General features: G+C 55.0%; 1 protein-coding gene and 2 long non-coding RNA genes across 3 annotated transcripts; 2 read left to right on the top strand and 1 right to left on the bottom strand.

Moving 5' to 3' along the window:
- Positions 1-5,936: 5,936 nt before the first annotated feature.
- Positions 5,937-11,311, bottom strand: LOC114010455 (uncharacterized). The gene is made up of 3 exons (XR_008745479.1): positions 11,206-11,311; positions 8,271-8,329; positions 5,937-6,192 (listed from the first exon to the last, which is right to left on the bottom strand). It is a non-coding gene; the product is annotated as an uncharacterized LOC114010455 (long non-coding RNA).
- On the top strand, positions 7,360-8,272 carry LOC129783684 (uncharacterized). Its single transcript, XR_008745478.1, has 3 exons — positions 7,360-7,493; positions 7,580-7,650; positions 7,751-8,272. It is a non-coding gene; the product is annotated as an uncharacterized LOC129783684 (long non-coding RNA).
- Positions 11,312-11,353: 42 nt separating the features above from the next.
- Positions 11,354-21,710, top strand: AGPAT2 (1-acylglycerol-3-phosphate O-acyltransferase 2). The gene is made up of 6 exons (XM_055793891.1): positions 11,354-11,617; positions 15,733-15,866; positions 16,401-16,576; positions 16,751-16,846; positions 18,534-18,606; positions 19,521-21,710. Exons 1-6 carry the CDS (start codon positions 11,430-11,432, stop codon positions 19,670-19,672), a joined length of 819 nt encoding a protein of 272 aa, XP_055649866.1. The 5' UTR covers positions 11,354-11,429; the 3' UTR covers positions 19,673-21,710.
- Positions 21,711-21,821: the final 111 nt, after the last annotated feature.

The following is a 21,821-nucleotide window of genomic DNA, read 5'->3' as shown; positions in this document are numbered from 1 at the left end:
CAGCTTGGTTGCTGCCTTCTTTTAACATCGCGGAGATCCCTGATGCTCTCACGCTGTGCAAAGCCAGCGCGGCACCCTGACCTCCATGCTTGCCTTGAGCCAGCAGACATTGCCTGCGGCGTTGCTTCAGTAACGGGGCCAGGTTAACGTCGCCTGCAGATCTCATTCCTGCAGGTCTTTACATCCTGCTGAAGCTGAGATGGTTCTCTGGAGCTTACACAGCTTATTTTTAGTTTTAATTAGAGCAGTAAAAGAGAGAGCCTCTGTGATTTTTTTTTTTTCTGTTATGGTGGGGTTGGTTATTCGGAAAATAGTGGGGAAGGAAAGATGCATCACTGGGTGCCTAGTAACTGAGTCAGCTGTGAGGATGAGGAGGGTCCCGGTGCTGCAACATGCTGCTTTTCTTCACAGCAACAGGGAAATAGCTCTTCTACTCAAGCACCAGTAAATTCCTTATTTCCCTCCCAGCCTGAAGATGGTTATTACCATGCACGCCTGAGCCTGCCAGGATTTGGCTCCCACCACCCTCAGTGCCGTCTCAAGAAGGCTGAGCGGTGGCAGCAGCTTTCCTGCCCTGCCCGCCCTGTACCCCTCACCTTCACCCCAACTCCTGCCCACCGACCCCATCACAGAGCTGCCTTTGGGTATTTGTCCCACCGGGGTGGCTGCCTGCAGTGACATCCCCTCTGTGCCTGTGACCTGGGCTCAGCAGCATCCTGCACTGCACACAAGCACTCCCCAGCCCACCGTCCTGCTGCGTCTCCCCACGCCTCTAACCCTGATTTTGGGGGCTGAGTGCGGTGCATACGGGCAGAACGAAACCCTCGTCAGAGATGGGAAATGACACGCCTGTGCCAAAGCTGCAAGAGGCTTGAACTGCCACAGATCTCTGCAACGTTGAGGGGTGGATTGGCCGGAGAATCTAATTAGGACTGAGCAGACCTTCCCCAGCTGTAATAGACCAAGTAATTAAGTGATTAGTATTGATCGTTGAAATGCCTAATGAGCAGTTATCACTGAATGATTAATTAATCCAATCAAACGAGTAATAAAAATTCTGCAGGTGTGATTATATCTTATATTCAATGCGCAAGGGCAGTGAGATCTCTCCCCGTAGTGCCTGTCTCCCATTTATATCCCAGGCACGTGGAGGACCTGGCAGAGATGTTCATGTTGCTGCCCTCTTCTACAGCCTGGACTGCCCCTGTGCAAGGGGTCTCTCCGTTCCCCAGAAATCCCCCAGCACTGCCAGGCTGGGCTCCTGGCAGCAGGAAGGCATCCAGAGCGGCTCCATGTGGCATGGAGTTAAGAGAAGGTGGTCCCCCAGGAGCTGTCAGCATCCAGAAGATGCCAAAAGCAGTCAGTGCTGATCTCCTCCCTAGGAATCTTTCACTCACTCCCTTGATTAAATCACTTTAGTGTCTCCTGGGTCACTCAGCCCATGAAAGCCCTGCTAATCTCTGCTAAACCCACAGCGTGTGGTGTGCTGGCCTCTGATCACTTCCCAGCCACATCCCAAGAGCACTGTGCCCTCGGGACACCGGAGCTCTTGGGGGGGGGTGGGGGGGGTGGCACCCACACCCTGTAACAGCCGTTAGCTGGCCCATAATATTTACCTGATTACATGATAATGTTATTCAAAACCGAATAAATTATTTTGCCAGCCAGTGCTAACAGCGAAGTACCCCAGATTTGTGAGCTAGGACCCAGACCCATCCGTCCCTTTGTCCCCTCCAGAGCACCCTTTGCCACCCACATTCCTCCGGGTGGGATGTCAGCAGCGGGTGACAGCCAAGGACAGCACGGGCCAATGCCATTGCCTGCAGTACCTAGAGCTGCTGCTTGGCAGGGGGTGCAGGACCCAGAACCAAGAGGGGCATGTGCTCCCCCCTGCCCACGCTCTCCCCTCTCCAAGCAGATCTCGGCCATCAGGATCGGCCCTGTGGCCACAGACCCGAGGGGTTTCTGTCTGGGGGGCTGGGACAGCACCCGCCATTCCCAGACGCTGCTGCAGCTCAGGAGGTGACAGATCTGAGCTCTAATGCTCTTTTCTGTGCATCCTTTAAGGATCTGAGGCCGATCGCCTGTGCTTCCTGCATGGCATCCACAGCTGGCTCCGCACAACGCTGTCAGCTGCCTCTGTCTGACGAGCCCTGATGGGGCTGAGCGCAGCGGTTATAATTAGAAATGCTAATCAGCTCTTGTGTTTCTGGCTTGACAGTCCTGCCACCCCCAGCACAATCTTCCCTCCAATCTGTCCTATGCTCACCCCCTCTGCTTCCTCTCCAAATCCCTGCTACTTGTAATCAAGCGCTATGGAATTAGGCAGGGTCGAAAGCTTTGGGCCAGGCACGCAGACCCCGCAGAGCTGCTGGCTTGCTGGGGATAGTTCGGGGGTCTCAGCCTCCATTCACCACCAGCTCCCTGGTCTGGGGATACCCCGGGGACACCCCTGCCCTCACCCAGAGCCCCAGCACTGAAGCAGGGGGGGGTGGGGTGGGGGGGGTGGCTGTGGCCGGCAGCCCTGCGGCTCTGCCAGCCCAGCGGCTCTGGAAGGGGAGCCACTCATCAGGATTTCTGTCACGTGCCAACCATGGGCTCTTCCCAGCTGAGAGGAAAAGTGGACAAGGAGGCTGAGCAAGCAGTTTCCTGCCCAGGCTTAGCTGGTTACGGAGTTATTCATCATCACGGCTTGCACTAGAGGACACAACCCAGGGGATCCCTCCTCGCCAGCACCCGCAGACAGCCCCTGCCAGCCCCCAGCCCCTACACACGACTCCCCTGCCCCAAGGTAGAGCATTCCTGCTGCTGCGAGAGCCAGGACATGGCTTTCTCCCTGAGCATTTGTCTCCCAAAGCCATGCTCTGGGCCAGGGGCTGTTCTTTGGAAGCAGGCACGGGACTCAGCTGGTCTTGGAGCAGCCAGAGGTGTGCAGGTGGGATGAGCAGACCCACCTGCAGTGTGCGGGGACACACAGACCAGTGTGCTCGGAGTGGGACAGCATCCAAATGTCTGCTGGCTTGAAGCTGGCCATTCAGAGTTCCTCTCCCCACCAGAGCTGGTGGCATCACAGTGTGGCACAAGCCAGGCAAAGACTGGTGGTCACAGACACCCCTGCAGCCTTCTGGGGTCATGCCCAGCATGCTGGTGCGTGAACAAGGGGCTGGGCTCTCCCAGCTGATATCTGAACCACATCAAGTAGCCCACGGCATCAGCCCAACACAGCTGCACCAGCACGGAGCTGGAAACTCATTTCACCCGGAGCATCAGCCCACATGCCCACCTGAACCATCTCTAAGTGGTGCTGTGCTGGGAGAAAAGACACACAGCTCTTGCGGTTTTAGGCCGACCTTCCTCTTCCATGCACTCTCAGTTTATTGACCTCAGGTGGCTGCAGGAAAGAGGCTCCAGTTTGGAGGCTTGATGTGCAAAAGGGCACAGGTTTTCAAGAAGACAGCAGCTGCCTGAGCAAAAGAGACCTCCCCACCATCCCAGAACCTCCACGCATGGCCGCGCTTCACCTGGGACACATGCCTACTTGTCGCAGCTTCTTATGGTGTGGGCTGGTGGTGGGCATGTGGGAAGCAGCAAAGGGCTTCCCCCTTCTCCCCACACACAGAGCACCGTGGTTTCTGGAGAAGGGGGAATAAGAGAAACAAGGTAGTATCACAAGAGGGCCAGGAGAGATGGGGCATGGTGGCTCCGGTGGTGGTGGGCTCATGAAATGGCTCTGGCAGCACAGGCAGCTGACTGGGAAAGCTCCAGGGACAAGTCAGATTGGATTTGTCATGACTAATTGACTCCCTCCAGTGCTGCAGCACAGGTTTCATGCATCGTGTGAGCGGGGTCCTGAGCATCCAGGAATTAATAAGGGTCTGACCCTGTCTGCACAGCCACTTGAGTTTTTCCAATGCAGACAGCTGGCTTAAGAGGCTCCTTTATTCTTTACATATCAGATCAATTGGGATAGTTATAATCTAGTCCTTGTGAAAGCTTGGAGCAGCCTTTGCTGCCCAGCTAGCTTAAAGGGAAAAAAAGCAAGCAAGAGGGAGAGGTCATGCTGATCTGTTGATTGAGCAGATGGTGGTGCTGCTCCCAGAGATGGCTTTTGCGAGAACTCGCCCGGGACAGTTTGCCTCTGTATCTCTCGCTAATGCTGCTCCATTGATCTTTCGTGACAGGCAGCAACTACAAGATTTTTTTAGCTGGAGTCATTAAGAGGCATTAATCAATAACAGGGGAAACAGAGAAACTGTTTGTTTCATGGAGAAATTTTGCCCGTGTGGATTTTAGCCCGCTGAGGTGCACATGTTTCATTTCCAGTGGCCAGGGAGGCCTGCCAGGAAAAGAATTCACCCTGTGCTGGACTCTGACACTTGGAGGAGATCCTGAGCCAGTTGCAACACAGTGGCAGCTCCAGCCAAACTGTGCAATGAGAGGGAACCAGCTGGGGAGTTCGTGGCATCTGATTCCAGGTACCCCAGCATCCTACTCAGCACCCCAAATTGCCTAGACCTGCCATTCCCACACAAGTACCCCAGGAAGACCTAGGTACTGATTTAATATACCCAAGGTGCTGGGTACTGTTTTCATGTCGTGCTTCTGCTAAATACAGTTGCTACCTGGCAGCAGTGCAACAGGACCCAGCAGCTTGCTCAGGGATCCAGCCCTGCCTTTGAGCTCAGTCCCTGCCCAGTGGCTCAGCCGGAGGCAAGACTGGGAGCTCATCCCTGTGGCAAGACTGGAGTCTTTGCAAAAGAAATGGTCTCTGTGCTGAAAGCCCCACAGGCTGCACCGCTCCCTCCTGCTCTGCCCCAACCATGTCAGTACATTTCCATTGCTATGTGGCAGCACCACCCATTTTTCCTTCTCCAAGAAGCTCCTGTGCTCAGCCCAGCAAGTGTCGATGCAGATGCTGGAGTCCATTTTTCCTTGGAAAAAAGGGAGCTGGAGACATGCTCAGGAGCAGGAGGATGGGATCGCTTATAAAAGTTGACTGCAAAGAGAGGCGGTGGCACCGCTGCAAGCAGTGTGCGCTATTGCAGGCAGAGCAACCAGCAGCCCTGGGGCGAGCTGGGGTTGTGGAGGTGCTGTGCGTTCCCCATGCGCTGAGCTCAACTCGAGGAACAGCCCCGTGGCACAGAAGCTGAGCTGATGTTCAGTTGCACTCACAGGCTTATCCCAAAGGCCCTGTGGTATTGCTGTGTCCCGTGGCACTGGCACACCCTGCGGCACAGCGCCGGCAGCTCTGGCGACCCAGGAACACCAAGGCTGAGCACGCTGCTTGCTGTCTGTGTACAGGGGGAGGGCACTGCTCCTACTAACAGGGCCTGCACTAAGCAGGTACCGAGTGATGCTGTGGAGTAAGGGGAATGCCCTTTCGGAGGCAGGGAAGGAGATCCCAACGGAGATCAGCTTCCCTTTCCTCTCTGCGGTGCATCTTGCCTCAACTCCCAAAGCTTCAGTCTCCTGCTGCTCCAGCTCTCAGGGGCCGCTGCACAGTGGTAATTACTGCAGCTCCCCAGGGAAACAGGATCTTCATCTTTCCTGTAATTACAGCTACATGTCCTCAGCAAAGGGATCAAAGGCAACAGAAGACGAGGGGATGAGAAGATTGCTGTCTCAGAAGCAGGTTGCACCAGTGTGCATGATGCAGGCACACTCAGGCACGCGCTGGCCATGAGCACCTAACAGAGACACAGCCCTGACAGCTCAGCACCATCACTTGAATCCAGCCCAGGTGGGGCACGTTATACCACTGCTGGCTGGTGGCCTCCTGAGATGAGTCTTTGACATGGGAGACACAGCAAACCCTTCTCCAGTGCCAGGCTGCCCATCAAGAGAAGCCTTTGGCTAATGGCTTTGCCTTCCATGTTCAGTCCATCAGTCTCCAGGTCAAACACCAGCCCCTTCCACCAGTACAAAATCCATTAGAAACAATTTGATTCCCTTTATTTATGCATGACATTTGGGAAAAAGCCTAATCCTATTGCAAATGGGGAAAATAAAAAAGAAAAGCAATTCCAATTTTACAGCCTTGGGACCAGAGGAGCTCGAGTGCAGCAGCCAGCGGAGATGTGGTTTCCAAGGCTGTGTCCTGTGCTTGGTACACTCTTATTTTACTCAGAGCCTCAGCTGGGGCGGATGGTGCGATGTCTTGCAGAGAACATCAGGTGCAGGGGGATTTCCAGCCTGGGTGTAGAAATGCAAATGCAACAGTAAGAACTTGCAGCCTCATGTTTTTGCTGCCTCCTGTTTTTGGCACAGTCTGCCAGAAGAAAAAAATAAAAAGCAGTGCTGGGAAGCATGCTGGGGTGTAAGCCCTAGTAGTAATCCTTGACTCCTGGTACATTGACTCTGCAAACACCAACCTCCAGCCTCACTGACAGCCAGGGGACAGTGCCCTGGCACTTAGTGGGGCTGCTTGTGTGGTGTTCCTCATGCGGATAAGCACCATGCCAAATCAGCCTTGTATCTTAGGTGGATTTAAATAACTGGTTGCGTTTTTCAAGGCAGAGGTAAGACAAGATCAGAGAAAGCAGATCTTTAAAAAGCACGGCTGAGAAATGGTTTTAGGTGGGTTAAGCAGCAGGGCTGGGTGTCCCAAGGCACCTGCAGAGCACAGGCTATGTGAGGTCTGAAACCTGTGAAGCACCCCAGCCCTGACAAATGGGGACCATAAAACTATGCCTGGCTGGAGCGAACATCCGAGCCATAACGCACCTGCTTTCTCAATCGAGTTATGGTGAGTAAAGGTTACAGGAAGGAAGGCTCTGTACCTATATCTAATATATTTTTGCAATATGTTCCTCTCTTAGTTGCATGTTCCCGGAGTCATACTCCCTCAGGGTGTCTCTTTCCAGTGGCCAGCGGAGGCTGTGCATGCAGAACCCCAGCACCACGGCAGCTCAGCAATCTCATGCTTCTGCTTTTTACGCAACCCTGTTGCTACGTAGTCCTGTGGGTAACTGCAGTGCTTACATTCAAACCACTCTGAGTCGACAGCCCAGTTCCTCCCCAAGTGTTTACTCAGTTGTCACGAGCACACTGACGTGTTACTGCTTAAAAGCACAGCAGCTAAAGGGAGTGACCGCTGGGCAGCAGGAGCCAAGGCAGCAGCTGGGGGGTTCAGTCTGAGGCTCTGCCTGTGCAAGCGTGGGCTCAGCCGTCGGCTTCCATACCACCCACATGAGAACTAGCAGGAGGACTTCACCTCCCATGCACTGGTGCCCCTTTTAAGCTGAAACAACTGGGAGGGAAATGGGATTCACCCACATCCTCTGCACAAACCGCTCTTAACCACCAGCCTTGCCTTGCCGAGTGGCCTGCAGCGGGCTCTGCAGTGCACAGCAGTAGATACAGCAGAGCCCAGGTCAGAACTCTTCACTGTCCTTGCCAGGGCAACACTTCCAGAAGATTTCAGTGATGCCTTCCTACTGGTGTCAGCCCCTAGGGCAGCCTTGCTTACTGTGCAAAGACGCTCCAGGTTACTGGTCAGTAGCTCTGCCTACATGGGAACAAGCTACAGCAGTGTGGCTACCTCTGTATCAGGATGCTGAGCTGTTTTCTGTACCCCAAGCTACACAGAGATGAGACGCAGTGATGCCAGGCTCTGAGACGTCACTCAAAGCCAGCTGCTAGTTGAGACAGGTAAAGAGGGAAGAGGATGGATCAGTGGATGGGTGGATAGACTGACATAGAGGTCTGGAAGAAGTTTTATCACATGTGTGGATCATCTTACTGTTGTCAGGTTCCTGGCAATTGAAGCTGCTTTGCAGCACCCAGCAGCAGGGATTGCTGTGTAGGAGCTTGAGCAACCCAGGGCTTTGCGCTGCCCACACGACCAGCCCTTCCTGGGAGGCCTCACAAGCCACGCACATGCATGCCTTGACATGGCCAAGAATGAAGAAGCTTGGCTGGGTTCTTCCTCCTCCCCCTGCTTTAATGTCACCAAACCCAGCTGCTGCTTTCATCACATGTCCCTTGGCAGGAGGTGAAGAGAAGCAGGCTGCTGGGTACAGTTGCCAAAGACACCGCAGGAAGTCAAGGGCAGATGCATGGTGTGGCAGCCAGGACTGAGATGCTGCTCTGCAAACAGACCCAGCCCTCCTTCTGCTCAGCCTGTGCCTCCCGGGAGCACCCGGCTGGCTTTGAACCTCCCGCTGCTCCACAACCTGCTCAGCCCCGCATGCTGACTCCAGGCGATGGACACATCTCTCCTTCCTTCCTACCCTGCTGAATGCCTTCCCTCTTTTCCCTTCTCTGCTCACCTTCTCCCCACACGCGTAGGAGATGTTCTCCCTGGCTCCATTTCTTTTCCAGTCAGAAGCTAGTCATCAAAAGCAAGGTTACATGTTTCCAAGGGAAGCAATAAATTAAGGCAAATAAAAGATAAAAAACACAGACGAATTATTATAAGACATCAGAAAACTAAGGCCAAAGTTAATACTCTTGGCTTTATGGCTTGCCACAGACCCAGCCACAGGAATCCCACCATCAGCAATGCTGTGTGGACCCTTCTCCTCACAACGCTTTGCTGTTAGCGCTCTTACTTGAGGCAGCTTTTTGAAGTCTCTGCTGAGGGTGCTGAGAGGCACTGGGTGCCACATACACCCTCAACAGGCAGCCCCTGCCACAAAGGATTTACTGCCTGCTCAGCACTGGCTGGGTGCTCGCTTCTGCCAGTGTTTGTGGACCCTGCTCAGCTAGACTACCTGCAGGGTACACTTGCAATGCATCTAAATAATTCAGTTGGTAGTTTAAATATGCAAAACACACAGTGCAATCTAGCAAGCTGGTTATTTTTTTTAAATAATTTGGAACTGCTTCATTCTGGCTGCTGCTGCTTGGGAGGGCAAGGAGGGGGTTGCCTTTGCCTCTGCCCAAAAACAGACATGTTTCAGGGCTGATGACGTGATCCCTGTTGCGTTATGCAGCACACCGAGGCTCACAGGCCCTCTTCCATCAGGCAGTTTGTTATGATAATGTTAATGCACAGGCTGTCGTCATCTGGCAGCATAACCGCTTGCCTTATGAAATAACTCAGTGTGACAGCTCTGCTTGCTAGCAGGCAGGCCCATGTCTGGCTTCTAATCTGGCATCAGAAATCACTCCCCTTCCTTGAGCTACAAACTAATATCAAACATTTCATTTGCATTACTCCAGATAATCTGTTGGAGAGCGTGGGGAGAAGAGAATTACAGCTGAGCTCCTTCAGGAGCCCACACACAAAGCAAACGTGCAACTACCATCCCCACCATGCTGTATCTGCTAATGCTGTTTGCCATCGGCACCATGGCTGTGCTGGAATTCGCATTTCACTTTCCTAATGTCAGCCGGCATTTGTAAGTTGAGCGGATTGGATCGCATGATGCCCCAGTGACAGATCACTAGTGACTTTCTTCCCATGTCAACAAAAGCGAAAGTCACGAGGATAATGCAGAATTGCTCTGGGCCAGCATATGTTCAGCTGAAAAGGTCTCAGTGACTTCCCAGGCATATGCTGTCTGGCACAGCGCTGGAGCAAGGCTCTCTGAACAGCCTGTACAACGCAGGCTGAAGGGATTAATCTAATGCTGCATCGAGATGCTAATACAATAAGGGTTCTTTGTGGCATTAGCAGGAATCATGAGACCAGCTCTGAGATGTCATTGCCTGGCAGCTGTAGGGAGTGCCGGCCCTGAGCTCTCCAGCAGAGAGGAGCTTGTCTCCTGCTTCAAGCATTAAAGCTGCTCAGGAGCAGTAAAAATGCAGTGAGCCTCGCTGTTTTGGTGAAAGCTCATGTGGGAACAGCCCACTACCTCTGCTGTTGAGTCTAGGGAGAGCCGAGGGAACAAGCGTTACTTGGAAAAGGAAAATCACTTTTCCTTGAGTTTTCCAAGAGCTGAAAAGCTGTGGATGCCAAGAGGATGCTCGGGACTGCAGTGCCAGGGTCACATCTTACCCCGGTGAAGTCACCGCCACCCACGGGACTGGGGTTTTGCTATAAAAAGTGTTGCAAAACCTGCTCAGGCCAGTGAAACAGTTTGTGTCAGTTCCAGCAGACATGCTTTCATCTGCCTTGCCAGCTTCGCACCCCCAAAGCTGTTGGGCCTGATGCTGAGCTAACCCCAACGCCAGTGGGGAAAGCTCCATCCCACTCAGCACATTTGTGCCAGTGGAAAACCAGCATCAAGCACCAGCAGAGGACGTGGGGGAGATGAGGGGCAGGGAGATGGGGGGAGTGGGGATCTGTCACAAAAATTCATTACTGACTCATGCTGACCTCAGCCAGTTAGGAATTTTTGTGATGGACCCTAAGACCCCACACTGTGCCAAGAAGGACCCAAAGACCCAACATGGCACCATGGGGGGACCCAAAACTCTCACATAATAACAAGAGGGTACCCAAAACCCCACACCATGCCATGAGGGGACCTGAAGAGCCTACATGGCACCATGAGGGACCCCCAAAGGCCCCATAAAGTACTATGAAGGACCTGAAGATCCTACATGGCACTATAAGGGACCCCAAAGGCCCCATAGGCACCATAAGGGACCTCCAAAGTCCTCCTCACCATGCCATGAGAGACCAAAAGCCCCCACACAGCATCATGAACAGACCAAAAGCCCCTAGACCGTAAGGGTCCCAACCCCCCCCACAGCACCATGAGGCACCCAAAGCCCTCACCATGCCATGAGGGGACCCTAAAGACTTTATATGGCACCACGAAGGGTGTGAAAACCCCCACTGATGGCACCATGAGGTACCCAAAGACCCCACAAGACTCCACGAGGTGAGGAAACCCCCTCCTTTCCATGCTGTGAGGGCACCCAGACCCACACTGCAGTGTGAGGGGACACTGAGCCCCCACAGCTCCCTGTGGGGACACTCCCTCCTCACCTGAGGGGACCGGCCCGCTGCACCTGAGGGGACCGGCTGCCTCGCCTGAGGGGACCAGTCCACAACACCTCGCCTGAGGGGACCAGCCGCGGCACCTGAGGGAACCGGCCTGCTGCACCTGAGGGGACCGGCCCGCCCCGCCGCGCCTGAGGGGATCGGCCGCGGCGCCTGAGGGGACCGGCCCGCCCCACCGCGCCTGAGGGAACCGGCCCGCTGCACCTGAGGGGACCGGCCCGCCCCGCCGCGCCTGAGGGGATCGGCCGCGGCGGCTGAGGGGACCGGACCGGCTGCCTCTCCTGAGGGGACCGGCTGCCTCGCCGTACCTGAGGGGACCGGTCGCGGCGCCTAAGGGAACCGCCCTCCTCCACCTGAGGGGACGGGCCCGCCACGCCACGCCTGAGGGGAGCGGCGGGGCGGGGAGCGGCGGGCGGGCCGGGCCGCGCCGTCCGCGCCGCCCACATAAGGCGGGGGCAGCGCATGCTGCTCGGCGCGGCGGCGGCGGCGGCGGTAGTGGTAGTGGCGTCTCGGCCGAGCTGGGCGGTGAGGGATGGAGCTGGGGTGGCTGCTGTGGGGCGCGGCGGTGCTGCTGCTGCTCCACGTCCTGATGGAGCTCAGCCCCGCCGTCAATTTCGCGCTGCGCATCGGCCTCTACTGCCTGCTGTGCGTCGTTGCCTCGGCGCTGACGGTGCCCGCCTGCCTCCTGGTCAACGGCGGCCGCACCGTCAAGAACATGAGGTGGGTGAGTGGGGGGGCGCCTGAGGCGGCGGAGGGAGCGAGGCAGCCCCGCGGACACGGGTGGAGTGGCAGGGCTAAGGCACGGGCGGGTGAAATGCAGGCTGGGGGGGGTCGGTTTCAGTCCTCACCTGGTGGTGGTGGCAGGGGGAGGGGAGTGGTGGTGGTGGTGGTGGTGGCCTCTTTTACCTCAGGCCTGTGGCAGCAGACCCTCGGGTGGCCACCCCTGTGGCAGCAGGGTTGCCTCTTGGCTCATGGAGGGTGCTGGGAGCTGCTGTGGCCCATGGCTGTGCCCTTGCCCTCAGAGGGCCCTGCTGAGGGATGAGGGGCCTGGCAGGTGTGAGGATGGTGGCAGGTGACTGTGCCCCAGGGGCCGCACAGCTTTTGGGGAAAGCTCCATGACACCAGTGTTTGCTTGGAGCTTTTTTTTTAATTTTTTCCCCACCTCCAGAAGCAGAGGTGATGCCAGCAGGGCTGCCCACTGGCACACGGTGTTTAATATGCTGCCCTTGGCCTGGTGCAAGGAGCAGGGCAGCCATGCTGCGGCCCGGAGCACACTGCTTGTCGTCAGGCCTGGCTGCCTGTGTCCTCTGACAGGGTGCCTGGGGCGGTGGCTGAGGAGCTGCTGTTGTCCAGCAGCTCCTCTACATGCGAAGGCACATTTTAAGGGCAGGGCTGGCACATCTGCTGGCAGCACAGGAGAATGTGGGCTCCTTGCTTTGCTCTCCTGTAGGCAGCTATTTATGTGCTCCAACTATCCATTGTCAGGGCCAAGTCGTGTGGGTGTGGGGGAAAGGGGAGCCCTGTTGTCTTCCTACATCCCTTTGGATCAAAGGTTAGGCAGTGTCTCAGCTGATGGAGTTGGACTTTGCTTTACAGTCTGGCACTCACAGGCAGGACTTGGGGTGGAGTGAGTGGGCGCAGGGCACCGACATCCTGCCTTGTGGGCTCTGCTCTGCCTGCCCAAGTCGATGGTCTGTGATCTGCTGTGGTGCCGTGGCCCAGACACTGGAAACAGCAGTCTGCTCTGGGATCTCCAGCCTAGCTCCGTCTCCAGCTTTGGCTTGCTCAGGAGTGGCTTTCTAACGCACAAACAGCTGTGCAGCTGGGAGAATTTATGATGTCAGTTACAGAGGCACTCAATTTTTTTTTTCTTCCCCACCCGTAAAACTTTGCAAATAATCTTCAGTAAACTTAAAGGAACTTCTTGGGAACAAGAGCTCCTTGCACTGGACAGCTTCTCGTGTTGAAACCCAGAGCTGAATTCTGGCCAGAACCACCCTTTTCCTGTAATTTAAGCCCATCGTTTCCATGTACTGGCATTGGGTGGTGATCCTAGTCAAGTATCGCAGCCCCGGGAGGTCTGTGGCTGAGGTGATCCAGTGAGTTCCTTATTACTGCAACATCCCAGTGTGCATACTCTGGCTCGGGGAAGGGGGTTGGAGCAGAGCATGTGCTGGTGGACAGACAGTGATAACAGTGTCACTGCCTGGTGCAGAACGCCCCGTCCTTGCTGTGCTCCTGGCTCCAGTGCCAAGCTGGTGTGACTTGGAGGAGGTTGCCCTCTGTGTCTGGTAGAGATAGAGCTGTTTATCTAACAGCAAAATGTCTTGCAAGAGCTTCCAATCTGGTTAGCACACTTCATTAATCCTTGAAATCAGAGGATCCTAAAAAGGCCTCTGTCACAGCCTGTGAAGCAGAGCGCATGAAGCTGGGGTCTGCTGGCTTTTGAACTCAGGCTGTCACAGATACACTGAAAAGGCACATTTCCTTTCAGTTTTCTACTCTCTCCTTGTATCTGGCAGTAAGGATGCCAGATTTACAGCTCTCTGCAGCTTTGACTGCACCAAGTCAGGATCATTCATACCAGCAGAGAAGCAGCTTGCAGGGTTAGAGGGGAGTAGGACCCATGTGCTTAACCCTGTGAGTGACATGGCCAGCTCAGCAGGGCTGCCAGTCACCTGGTGGTTCTTTGCTTGCTCTGAGCTCTGCCCCTTTGCCTCTTTCAGTGACTCAGGCTACATCTTGTGCAAGGAAGCTCTGGCTACTTACTGGTAGGAGGAAGCTGGATGGTTGCTCTTGAGTAATGTGTAACCAGCCTCTCCTAGCAGTTAGTGAGCAGTGTGACTTCCAGAGCAGTGACCTCTATTTTGGTTGGCAGTTGGAAGGGAGGAGAAGTGGGATGTAGGTCAGTTTGGTGGCATGGCATCCACCATGACCTCACTGATTTGTGTCACCGTGCCTCTCCTCACCTGACCCCTCATCTCGTCACCTGAACTGCACTCCCATAACCTCTGTGCAGGCCCGTGGTGCTCAGGAGCTCTGCAGCCTGTGTACTTCCCAGTGTCCTTTCCCTGGGTGCGGCTCTAAGCTTTGCAGCAAGTTTGAATGACAGGGACTGAACAGGGCTGTGTCACCTGTGGTCATTGTCCTGACCTGAACTCCAGTGTCAAAGCCCATGCCTGAGCGGTCTGCATGGCAGGGCACCCCACAGAGGTATGAAACGCACTGTGAGTAGGTGCAAGCTGGAGAAGGTTGCATTGACAGAGGTGTGTCGTTGAAGAGCTGGTAACAGGGGTGGAGATACTTTTAGAGAGTGGATGCTGGAAGCTGCTGCCAAGCTAGGATGAAATGCTGACCAGGTGCTCGCCTCCCACCCTGGGCGACAGGGATGCTTCCTGGGCTGATGGTGCCGCATGGCTCTCCAGCTGGACTGTGTGGTGGGGGAGAAGCTGGTGCTGTCCCATGGTCACCTCCTACAGAGAGGAAAGCTCCATCTCTTGTCAGCCAGGGAGAAAGTGGGCCCTGAAGCAGGGCATCCAGATGCTTGCTGGGAGGGCAGGTCAGCTCCTGAATCTGCTCTAGGGTAGGGGAGAGCAGAGCAGAGGTGGTGGCTGCTTCTGGCAGCTTTGTTCATGTGCAAGCTCCTCTGCCTCCTGTTCTGGCAAATGGCGGCTCCCCTGCCCAAAATAGCCACTGTGTGCTGCCAGCTTCTGGCTGTGTCCTTTGGCCGAGTTGGAGGATCCCCAGCTCCCACCTGTCTGGGGGTGGCATAGATGGGCCCTGCTCCCAAGAACTGGCTGGGTCTTGGCCAGCGAGCCTGGGTGGGATGTGTGCAGCAAGGGCATGGCAGCCTGCTCCATGCGTTGGCAGGGCTGAGTGGAGCTGCTGGCGTGTCCAGCATGCTAGCTGGGCCCCCAGCCCTCAGGGGTAGAGGAAGAAAGCTGAGAGCTTTGTGAACAGACCTGTAGATCTGCTGGGGAACTGAACTGACGGGCAAAAGTTATTAGCTTGAAGATGTGTTTGCCAGAGGCACCTAGCCTCTGCCAAGCTGTGTGGGGAGCATCCCATTTGCTGCTTGCATCCTTGCATGGTACAGGCAAGGGTTTCTCACCTTCATTCTCCATCTTTCTTGGACTCCTGTGGAGTAATGGCACCCTGTGTTTGTCTGTATTTTTAAGCCGCATCTTCCAGCATTGCAAGGAGCAGAACTGGCAGAGCCTTCTTGGGTGATGGGTGTTCAGGCTAATACCCGTGTGCTAGGGAGTAGCAGCTCCTAGGAGAACTGTGTAAACAACTTATGGGGCTCTGCTCATCATTGGTAGCATTGGAGCAGACTACAGCCATGGCATAGGCCGAAACAAACAGCACTGAATGGGTAAGACTGGCAGCAGCAGGAGTGGTCCTTGATCCAGTGTTGAAACCAGCATCCCTCCCTCCTGGACTTTGGAGGGCTTCCAGTTTGCCCTCTGTTTGCAGGGCTCTTGCAGCTGTGCTAGGCTGGACTTGTCTCTCCCAAAGAGTCTATAGTGAGCCTGGTTGTGAGCTGATGCTGACAGCCTGAAGGAAGCATGAACCATTGAGTCTGGCTGTACCAGCCTCAAACTTATAATCAGCTTCTCCTAGACTTCCAGTAAAATTCCCATACTGGGAGTGGACAGGGCTTAGCATACAACTGAAGCACGTGGAACTGTGCAGGACAGACACCCAGGTGGGCCACAGGGCAAATGAGACTAGGTTCTCTGTCACAGAGCTCTTCTTGTCTCCTTCCACCCACCCTGTGTATAGCAGACCCTGGCACCTCCCTGTCCTCTGCTGACTGCTCTTCTCATCTGCAGAATCATCAAAACTGTGGTCAAGACCTTCAAGTATTTCTTTGGCCTGAGGTTTGAGGTGAAGGGACTCAAGAACTTCGAAGTGGAAGGCCCTGCTATCATTGTGTCCAACCACCAGAGCATCCTTGACATGATGGGTGAGGAGCTGCTGGGAGGGAGGGGGCAGTTCCCTTGCTCACCATCAGAGAAATCCTGCTCGTATCTCCTGGCCAAGCAGCCCCCTGCCCTGGCTGGTCTGTGCTACTGAGCCAGCTGGTACAGCTTTCTCTCGGTGCTGGCTGCAAGGAAGGGTCTCTCCTCGTGCTGAACAATCGCACCCCTGCTGAGCTTCATGTGCTTCTTGGCTCCCTCTTACTTCCCTGCCTCTCTGATAGCACTGGCTGGCCTGGCATGTGTGTCAGTGTGCTGGGCGCCCCTACTGAGCACCCTGGGGCCAAGGAGTGAGCTGCCTTTTGAGGGGAATTGCTATGAACTGCAGCCACTCTGCTGCTGTAATTCTGCTGTGCTGAGTCTTCTTCTGCTCTGCTGATGGCAGCAGAAGCCAGCAGGGAAACGAGGCACTGGCCTGTCCCTAGTACCCCTCTCCACACCTCAGATTGTGTCTCTTGTCCCATCTGAGTGCAGGCAGGGGGGGGGTGACTGCTGGGTCTCACCCTCTGCCATCACGTTAGGGCTGATGGAGGTCCTGCCCAACAACTGTGTCCAGGTGGGCAAGAAAGAGCTGATGTACACCGGCACTGTGGGGCTCATCATCTACCTCGGTGGTGTCATCTTCATCAACAGGAAGAGCACCACCAGTGCCAAGATGGTGATGGCAGAGGTGGCCAAGACTATGGCAACTGACAATGTGAGTGTGACTGTGGTGCTTGGTGGGGTGGCATGGAGGGATGTGGCACTCCTGGTGCTGGCTCACCTGGTTACAGCCACCTGCAGCTCTTGGCAAGGCTGTCTGGTGGCTTGGCCTTGCCAATCCACACTGCAAGTAGATTGCTAGAGCAGAGCTTTACCTTACCACATACAGGTGAAGGTATGGGTGTACCCAGAAGGCACGAGGAACTGCACCGGGGATTTGCTGCCATTCAAGAAAGGAGCATTCCACCTTGCTGTCCAGGCACAGGTAACAGTGCTTTGCCCCTGCATGGGGACCCTGAATGCTTTTGCAGTGGCCTTGCAGACTGGTCATGCAGTGGAATAGTTTATTTGCTCTCAAGTAAGCTATGTTCCCAGGTCATAGCTGAGCTCCTCAGCTAAACCATTAGGTATCATAAGTCCCAGCAGGAGCAAAGAGCCTTTTCTGTCCTGTGTGACAGGGACTTGACCCCTGTGGGTGGGTGACTGCAGACAAGAGAAGCTGCTTTGTCCTCTCTCCTGGCTGCCCCAGTACTGCAGTCCCAGTGTCCCATCTGGAGGGCAGAGCATGGGGCACTGGCACAGTGGACCCCCTACCTCTGGGCTTTGCAGGCACCTGGCAGTGTGGCGGTGCAGTATCTGTGCCCTGCTCCTGGGAGCATGGCTGCAGCACACAGCTGGCTTCTGGCAGGGAGCCCAGCGGGCTTTAAAGCTTGCCTAGGGAATCCCAAAGCTGTTGATGCATTTCTCAGTCCCCCAGGTTGCAATAGCATGGTGTTGATCCAGGATGTTAATGCTAGTACTTTAGAGCAACATCTGAGCTTGCTCTGTGTGGAATTAGCTGCTCCCTCCCAGACAGCCATCTGGTACTTCTTGGTGGGCCTTAAATGCATTCTTTCTCCAAAATTACAAGATCCACGAGCAGTTAGTGGGGGAGCAGGCAAACTGCTCCTTGGCTTTGGAGAGCTAGAGCTGTCAGTGCTCCAAAGGAGCAGCAGTGCTTGTCTGGGCAGGGTTCTGGGGCAGTGTGCCAGGGACGCTGAAGACCTGGCTGTGCTGCGTGGGCCCAGGTGGTTGCTGGCAGCTGGGCCACCCTGCTTGGCTCCCAGGTGCTGGGACCTAGGTGCTGGAGAGGCAGCTGGAAGGAGGTGGGTGCCTTGCCTTCCCATGCATGCTCTGCCTCACTTCTCAGGACAGGGATGACTTGAGGCCTGAGGGGAAACTGCTTTCCCTAAAAGAGGTGTTGTAGCAGGGATCCTGGAGAAGGGAGTAGGTGCCAGATCTTTTGCTGGGTCTGATTGGCCAAACCCAGGGTGTAGCCTGCGTTGTACCATATATCCCCATTCCTGCCAGGGTGATGCAACTGAGGCAGGGGCTGGCAGCTGCTGGAAGGAAAGTACAGTGGAAATGGCACCCACTTCTGCCAACAGTCCCCCTGAGTCACCGGCTGTAGATAGTGTCTGTTATCAGCACTGAAATAATGACTCTGCCTGCCTTCCTGGCTGTGTGTCTGCCTGACTGAAGCTTCCCTGGGAGCAATTGATTGGAAGTGGTGACTCCTTTTATTAGAAGCTGAAGGCACACCAGCTGGCCTGCTTGTACAGCACAGCAAGGCCTGTCAAAATAGGCATCTTTCAATGTTTGCAGGTCAGAAAATACCTGGGTTTTGAAGCCTGGCTTGGGATGAGGAGCCCTTGAGAGCCAGTGCTGACCTGAGACTGAAGTGTAACTTGGCCCTAGTGCCTTCAGTTGCTGGGGAGTGGGTTTGGTCCCATTTGACTCTTGACTGTCCCAGCCTTTGGAAGTGCATCTAGCTTGTGGGGTTGTGTGGACCCTGTGTGTCTGAGAGCTGGGCCCGGTCAGCTCTGCTGCATGAGGTTTGCTGCTTATCTCTGGCCTGCCTTCCTGCATTGCTGCAGTGCAAGTAACTTCTCTTTTTCATCTTCTTCCCCAAGGTACCAGTGATCCCTGTGGTGTATTCCTCCTTCACCACCTTTTATAACCCAAAGAAGAATCTGTTTACATCAGGTACTGAAGAGCCCAAGCGTCTTTACAGTCACTTGGAGACAGGGTTGATGCCATACCATGTGAAGATCTGGCTCCCAAGGGTGTGGGAGGGAAGCGGAGTTGGGGTGAACAGGATTCCCTCTGGGAGATGTGTGGAGTCAGTTCAAAGCACTTGGCACCAGACCCTGGGCTGGGTTAACTCAGGAAAGAATGTAATTAAATACAGTGAGGGATGTTCCCATTAATAATTGGACACCGCCTCTCCATGTCATAACTGGCACAGCCCAAATCGTGTGGTGAGGGCTTGGGGGAAGAAGCAAGTGTGCTCTGCCTCCTGATCTTTCAAAGCAGAGACCCTTTTCAAGGAAACAAAGGAACCTGGTCATACCAGAGCTCTGAAGTCTGTCACTACAAGCGCTGGACAGAATGTTGGCTTTCAGTCAACTTGGAGCACTAATTCATTTGTGGGAGGAAGCTGTGCTTGCTGTGCTCCCTGCCTGGATGGCTGGAGCCAGCCAAAGGCAGGAGGGTTGGACAGAAGCAGATGAAGGGAGCACCTGGTGCTGGCTGTGCCTGGCACAGCCCTGAAGCTGAGTGGGTCCATGGCCCTGGGCTGCCCCTGCTCTCTTGGCCATCAGGCTGGGGCAGAGCAGGCAGCAGCCTTGCAAAGGGGCAGGCTTTTGCTGGGGTGTCAGTTTGGGGCACAAGGGAAATGCTCACCTGGCCCAGCTGTCTGAGGGCAGGGTCTAATCCCCAGTGCAATCTTTTACCGCTGAGATCAGCCTGTGTCCCAGGGGTGGGTGCCTGAAGCCCTATAAGGGTATGAGGGCTGTGCTGGGGCTGTCCAGGGTGCAGGGAGCAGGGATCCTAGGAGGGAAGAGAACGGTGCTCCTGTGGTGTGTGGATTTCTTATAGGCTCTTCTCTTTTTTTCTAGGCAAAATCAAGGTTGAGGTTCTGCCTCCAATAGAGACCAAAGGCCTGACATCAGATGATGTCTCTGACCTCACTGACAAATGCTTCTGCACTATGAGGGAGACCCTCTTCAGGCTGTCCGGCCGTCCAAATGAGGCAAAGGACTCATCCTAGATGCTTCTTCAGTGGTGTCACCACGTGGTGGTGGCTGAAGCGACTTCTCTGTTGCCAAATACTGAAGGAACTCCTGTTCCTCAGCAGTGACTTCTAACTCTGGGAACACCATGGAAATGGCACACACAAGGTGTCAAGCCAGCGCTGAGGTTCCCTGTTGAGTGGATTTCTCTTATGGGTTCATTTTCTCACAATGAAACTTCTCCTTTTTCTGAATTTCTCAGGCATCAAACTTGTGCTACCAAAGGGCTCAATGACCAGAGAGGTGAGTTCTCCCAGCCCAGGCAGCTGGCATGGGCTGACAGCGAAAACCTGGCTGGAGGCTGGGCTCTGCCTCACGTGAGTGTTCCTGCAGGCTCAGCTAGTGCTGGCCTGGCCCTGTGCCGTCCCAGATGGAAACCACCAGGCAGTAGTTTGTACCTGCATAACTCTGCTGCTCAAACAGGGCTGAGAATCGGGTGAAAATCTAGGATCTGGCTCCTCAGCAGTGCTGGGAGTGTGGCATCCTCCCTGGGCAGCCCAGAGTGCTGCCATCTGGCACGGTGCAGCTCACAGGGGCCATCTCTGGGGCAGGGCCTGTCACCTTGAGAGACCCTTGTGTCACAGCAATATCTTGTGCTGGGGCTCTGCATTGCCCAGGTACTCCTGAGCCAAGTCTTTCACTTCTGAAGGAAGCACCTAGGGCCAATAACCTCAGCTGGGCCACAAAGGGGAATGTGTGGAGCCAGTCTTGGTGTCTCTTAAGACTTGATTGCCTTGTCTGAACAAGTGCCCTTGGTCATTGAGGGGGTGCAACAGTGGAGAGGGAAGCTGCAGTCTGACCAAGCCAGCATATATGGTCTGGGCAGTGTTTAGGTGAATGCTGTCCAGTCTTGCTGGCTTAGTCACCTTCTGAATGAAACCCCATGCCTGTTTCTACCATTCAGAGCCACCAGCTTGATTTTGAAAACTGCACAGATCTGCTGGAGTCCTGGGCAAACCTGTCCTCATGTGTGGTGGCACACCTCTGGATACTGTGTGTGTTGTGCACCTGGCTTGGCTCAGAGCCTCCTCGGTGTTGGGGAAACTGTGCTGCCAACTGCCTGCCGTGGCGGTGGTTCAGCCTGGTTGCAGCAGGCATCCTGGTGTCTGCAGTACCCACTGAAGATGCAAAGGGCTCTGTCACGCTCGTTTTGCCGCTTGTCATGGTCAGCACTGGCCGAAAGATGGTGCCTATCCCGTGTGTCTTTGCTGATCTCGGTGGAACCGCTCTGCAGGGCTTGTAAAGCTCCTGCAGTGCTGCAGGGTGGGTGAGCTGCAACTGGACAGGGGCATGGAAGGCTTCAGCTCTCCCTTTGGGGGAAATGAACTCCTTTCCCTGTTCAGATAAACGGGTTTCCCCTGTGCTTTGGGGTGATGGACTAGCAGGGCTCCTGGATCCCATGCTGGGACCTGCCCAAGTGTTGATGCCATCTGCAAAGAGCAAGGCTGGGTCAGGCCCATGGTTCTGGGGGGCTTTAGCTCTCCTGTTCATGGCGCAGGCTTTATAACTTTGCGATAAGTCACCTGTGGCTACTTGGTAACCACTGAATCTGGCTTTTGCTGCCTGCGTTGGTGGCATTGTGGTCATATGGCATTTTGGGGTTAAAGCCTCAACTGGGACTGGCAGGGAGTTCCCATAGAGCCATTGGTCCCCGAGGGAGGGAGCCTTCGGGCTGTGCTGGTGGAGGCCAAGGGGCTTTACTGGAGGGGCCTTACAGTACAGACTCAGGGGTCAGACCCGCTGTGGGACGGGTCGGGGTGGGAGGATGGGAACCAAACCAGCACTTTGTAAGAGTGGCAGATAAAGGGCTGTCATGGAGGTTAAGCCCAGGAGGGTCCTGGGGGTGACAACCACATCCACAGAGTGAATCCTGCAACATCCGAGCCTGGGAGGAGGGAGCAGTGCCTCTGTGCAGTTCTCTGCTGTTCACTTTTAATTGGGTTGAGAATAATGTTATGTGCTTTTAAGGAGAGAGGAAGAAAAAAAAAAAGTACACCTATGGTTATTTAAATTAAAGAGACTCCTGGTCTTCTGTGGGAGCTGAGGGAGGAGGGCTGCTGCAAGAGGGAGAAGGGTGCTGACCCCTGGGCTCTTGCAGGGGGTGGGTTTGGTGATGGAGGGGCAGGT

Source organism: Falco peregrinus, chromosome 1 (genome assembly GCF_023634155.1).
Source record: "Falco peregrinus isolate bFalPer1 chromosome 1, bFalPer1.pri, whole genome shotgun sequence".
NCBI classification, from domain to species: Eukaryota; Metazoa; Chordata; class Aves; order Falconiformes; family Falconidae; genus Falco; species Falco peregrinus.
The sequence above is the reverse complement of the archived record's forward strand: the minus strand, read 5'-3'. Positions and strand labels throughout refer to the sequence as shown.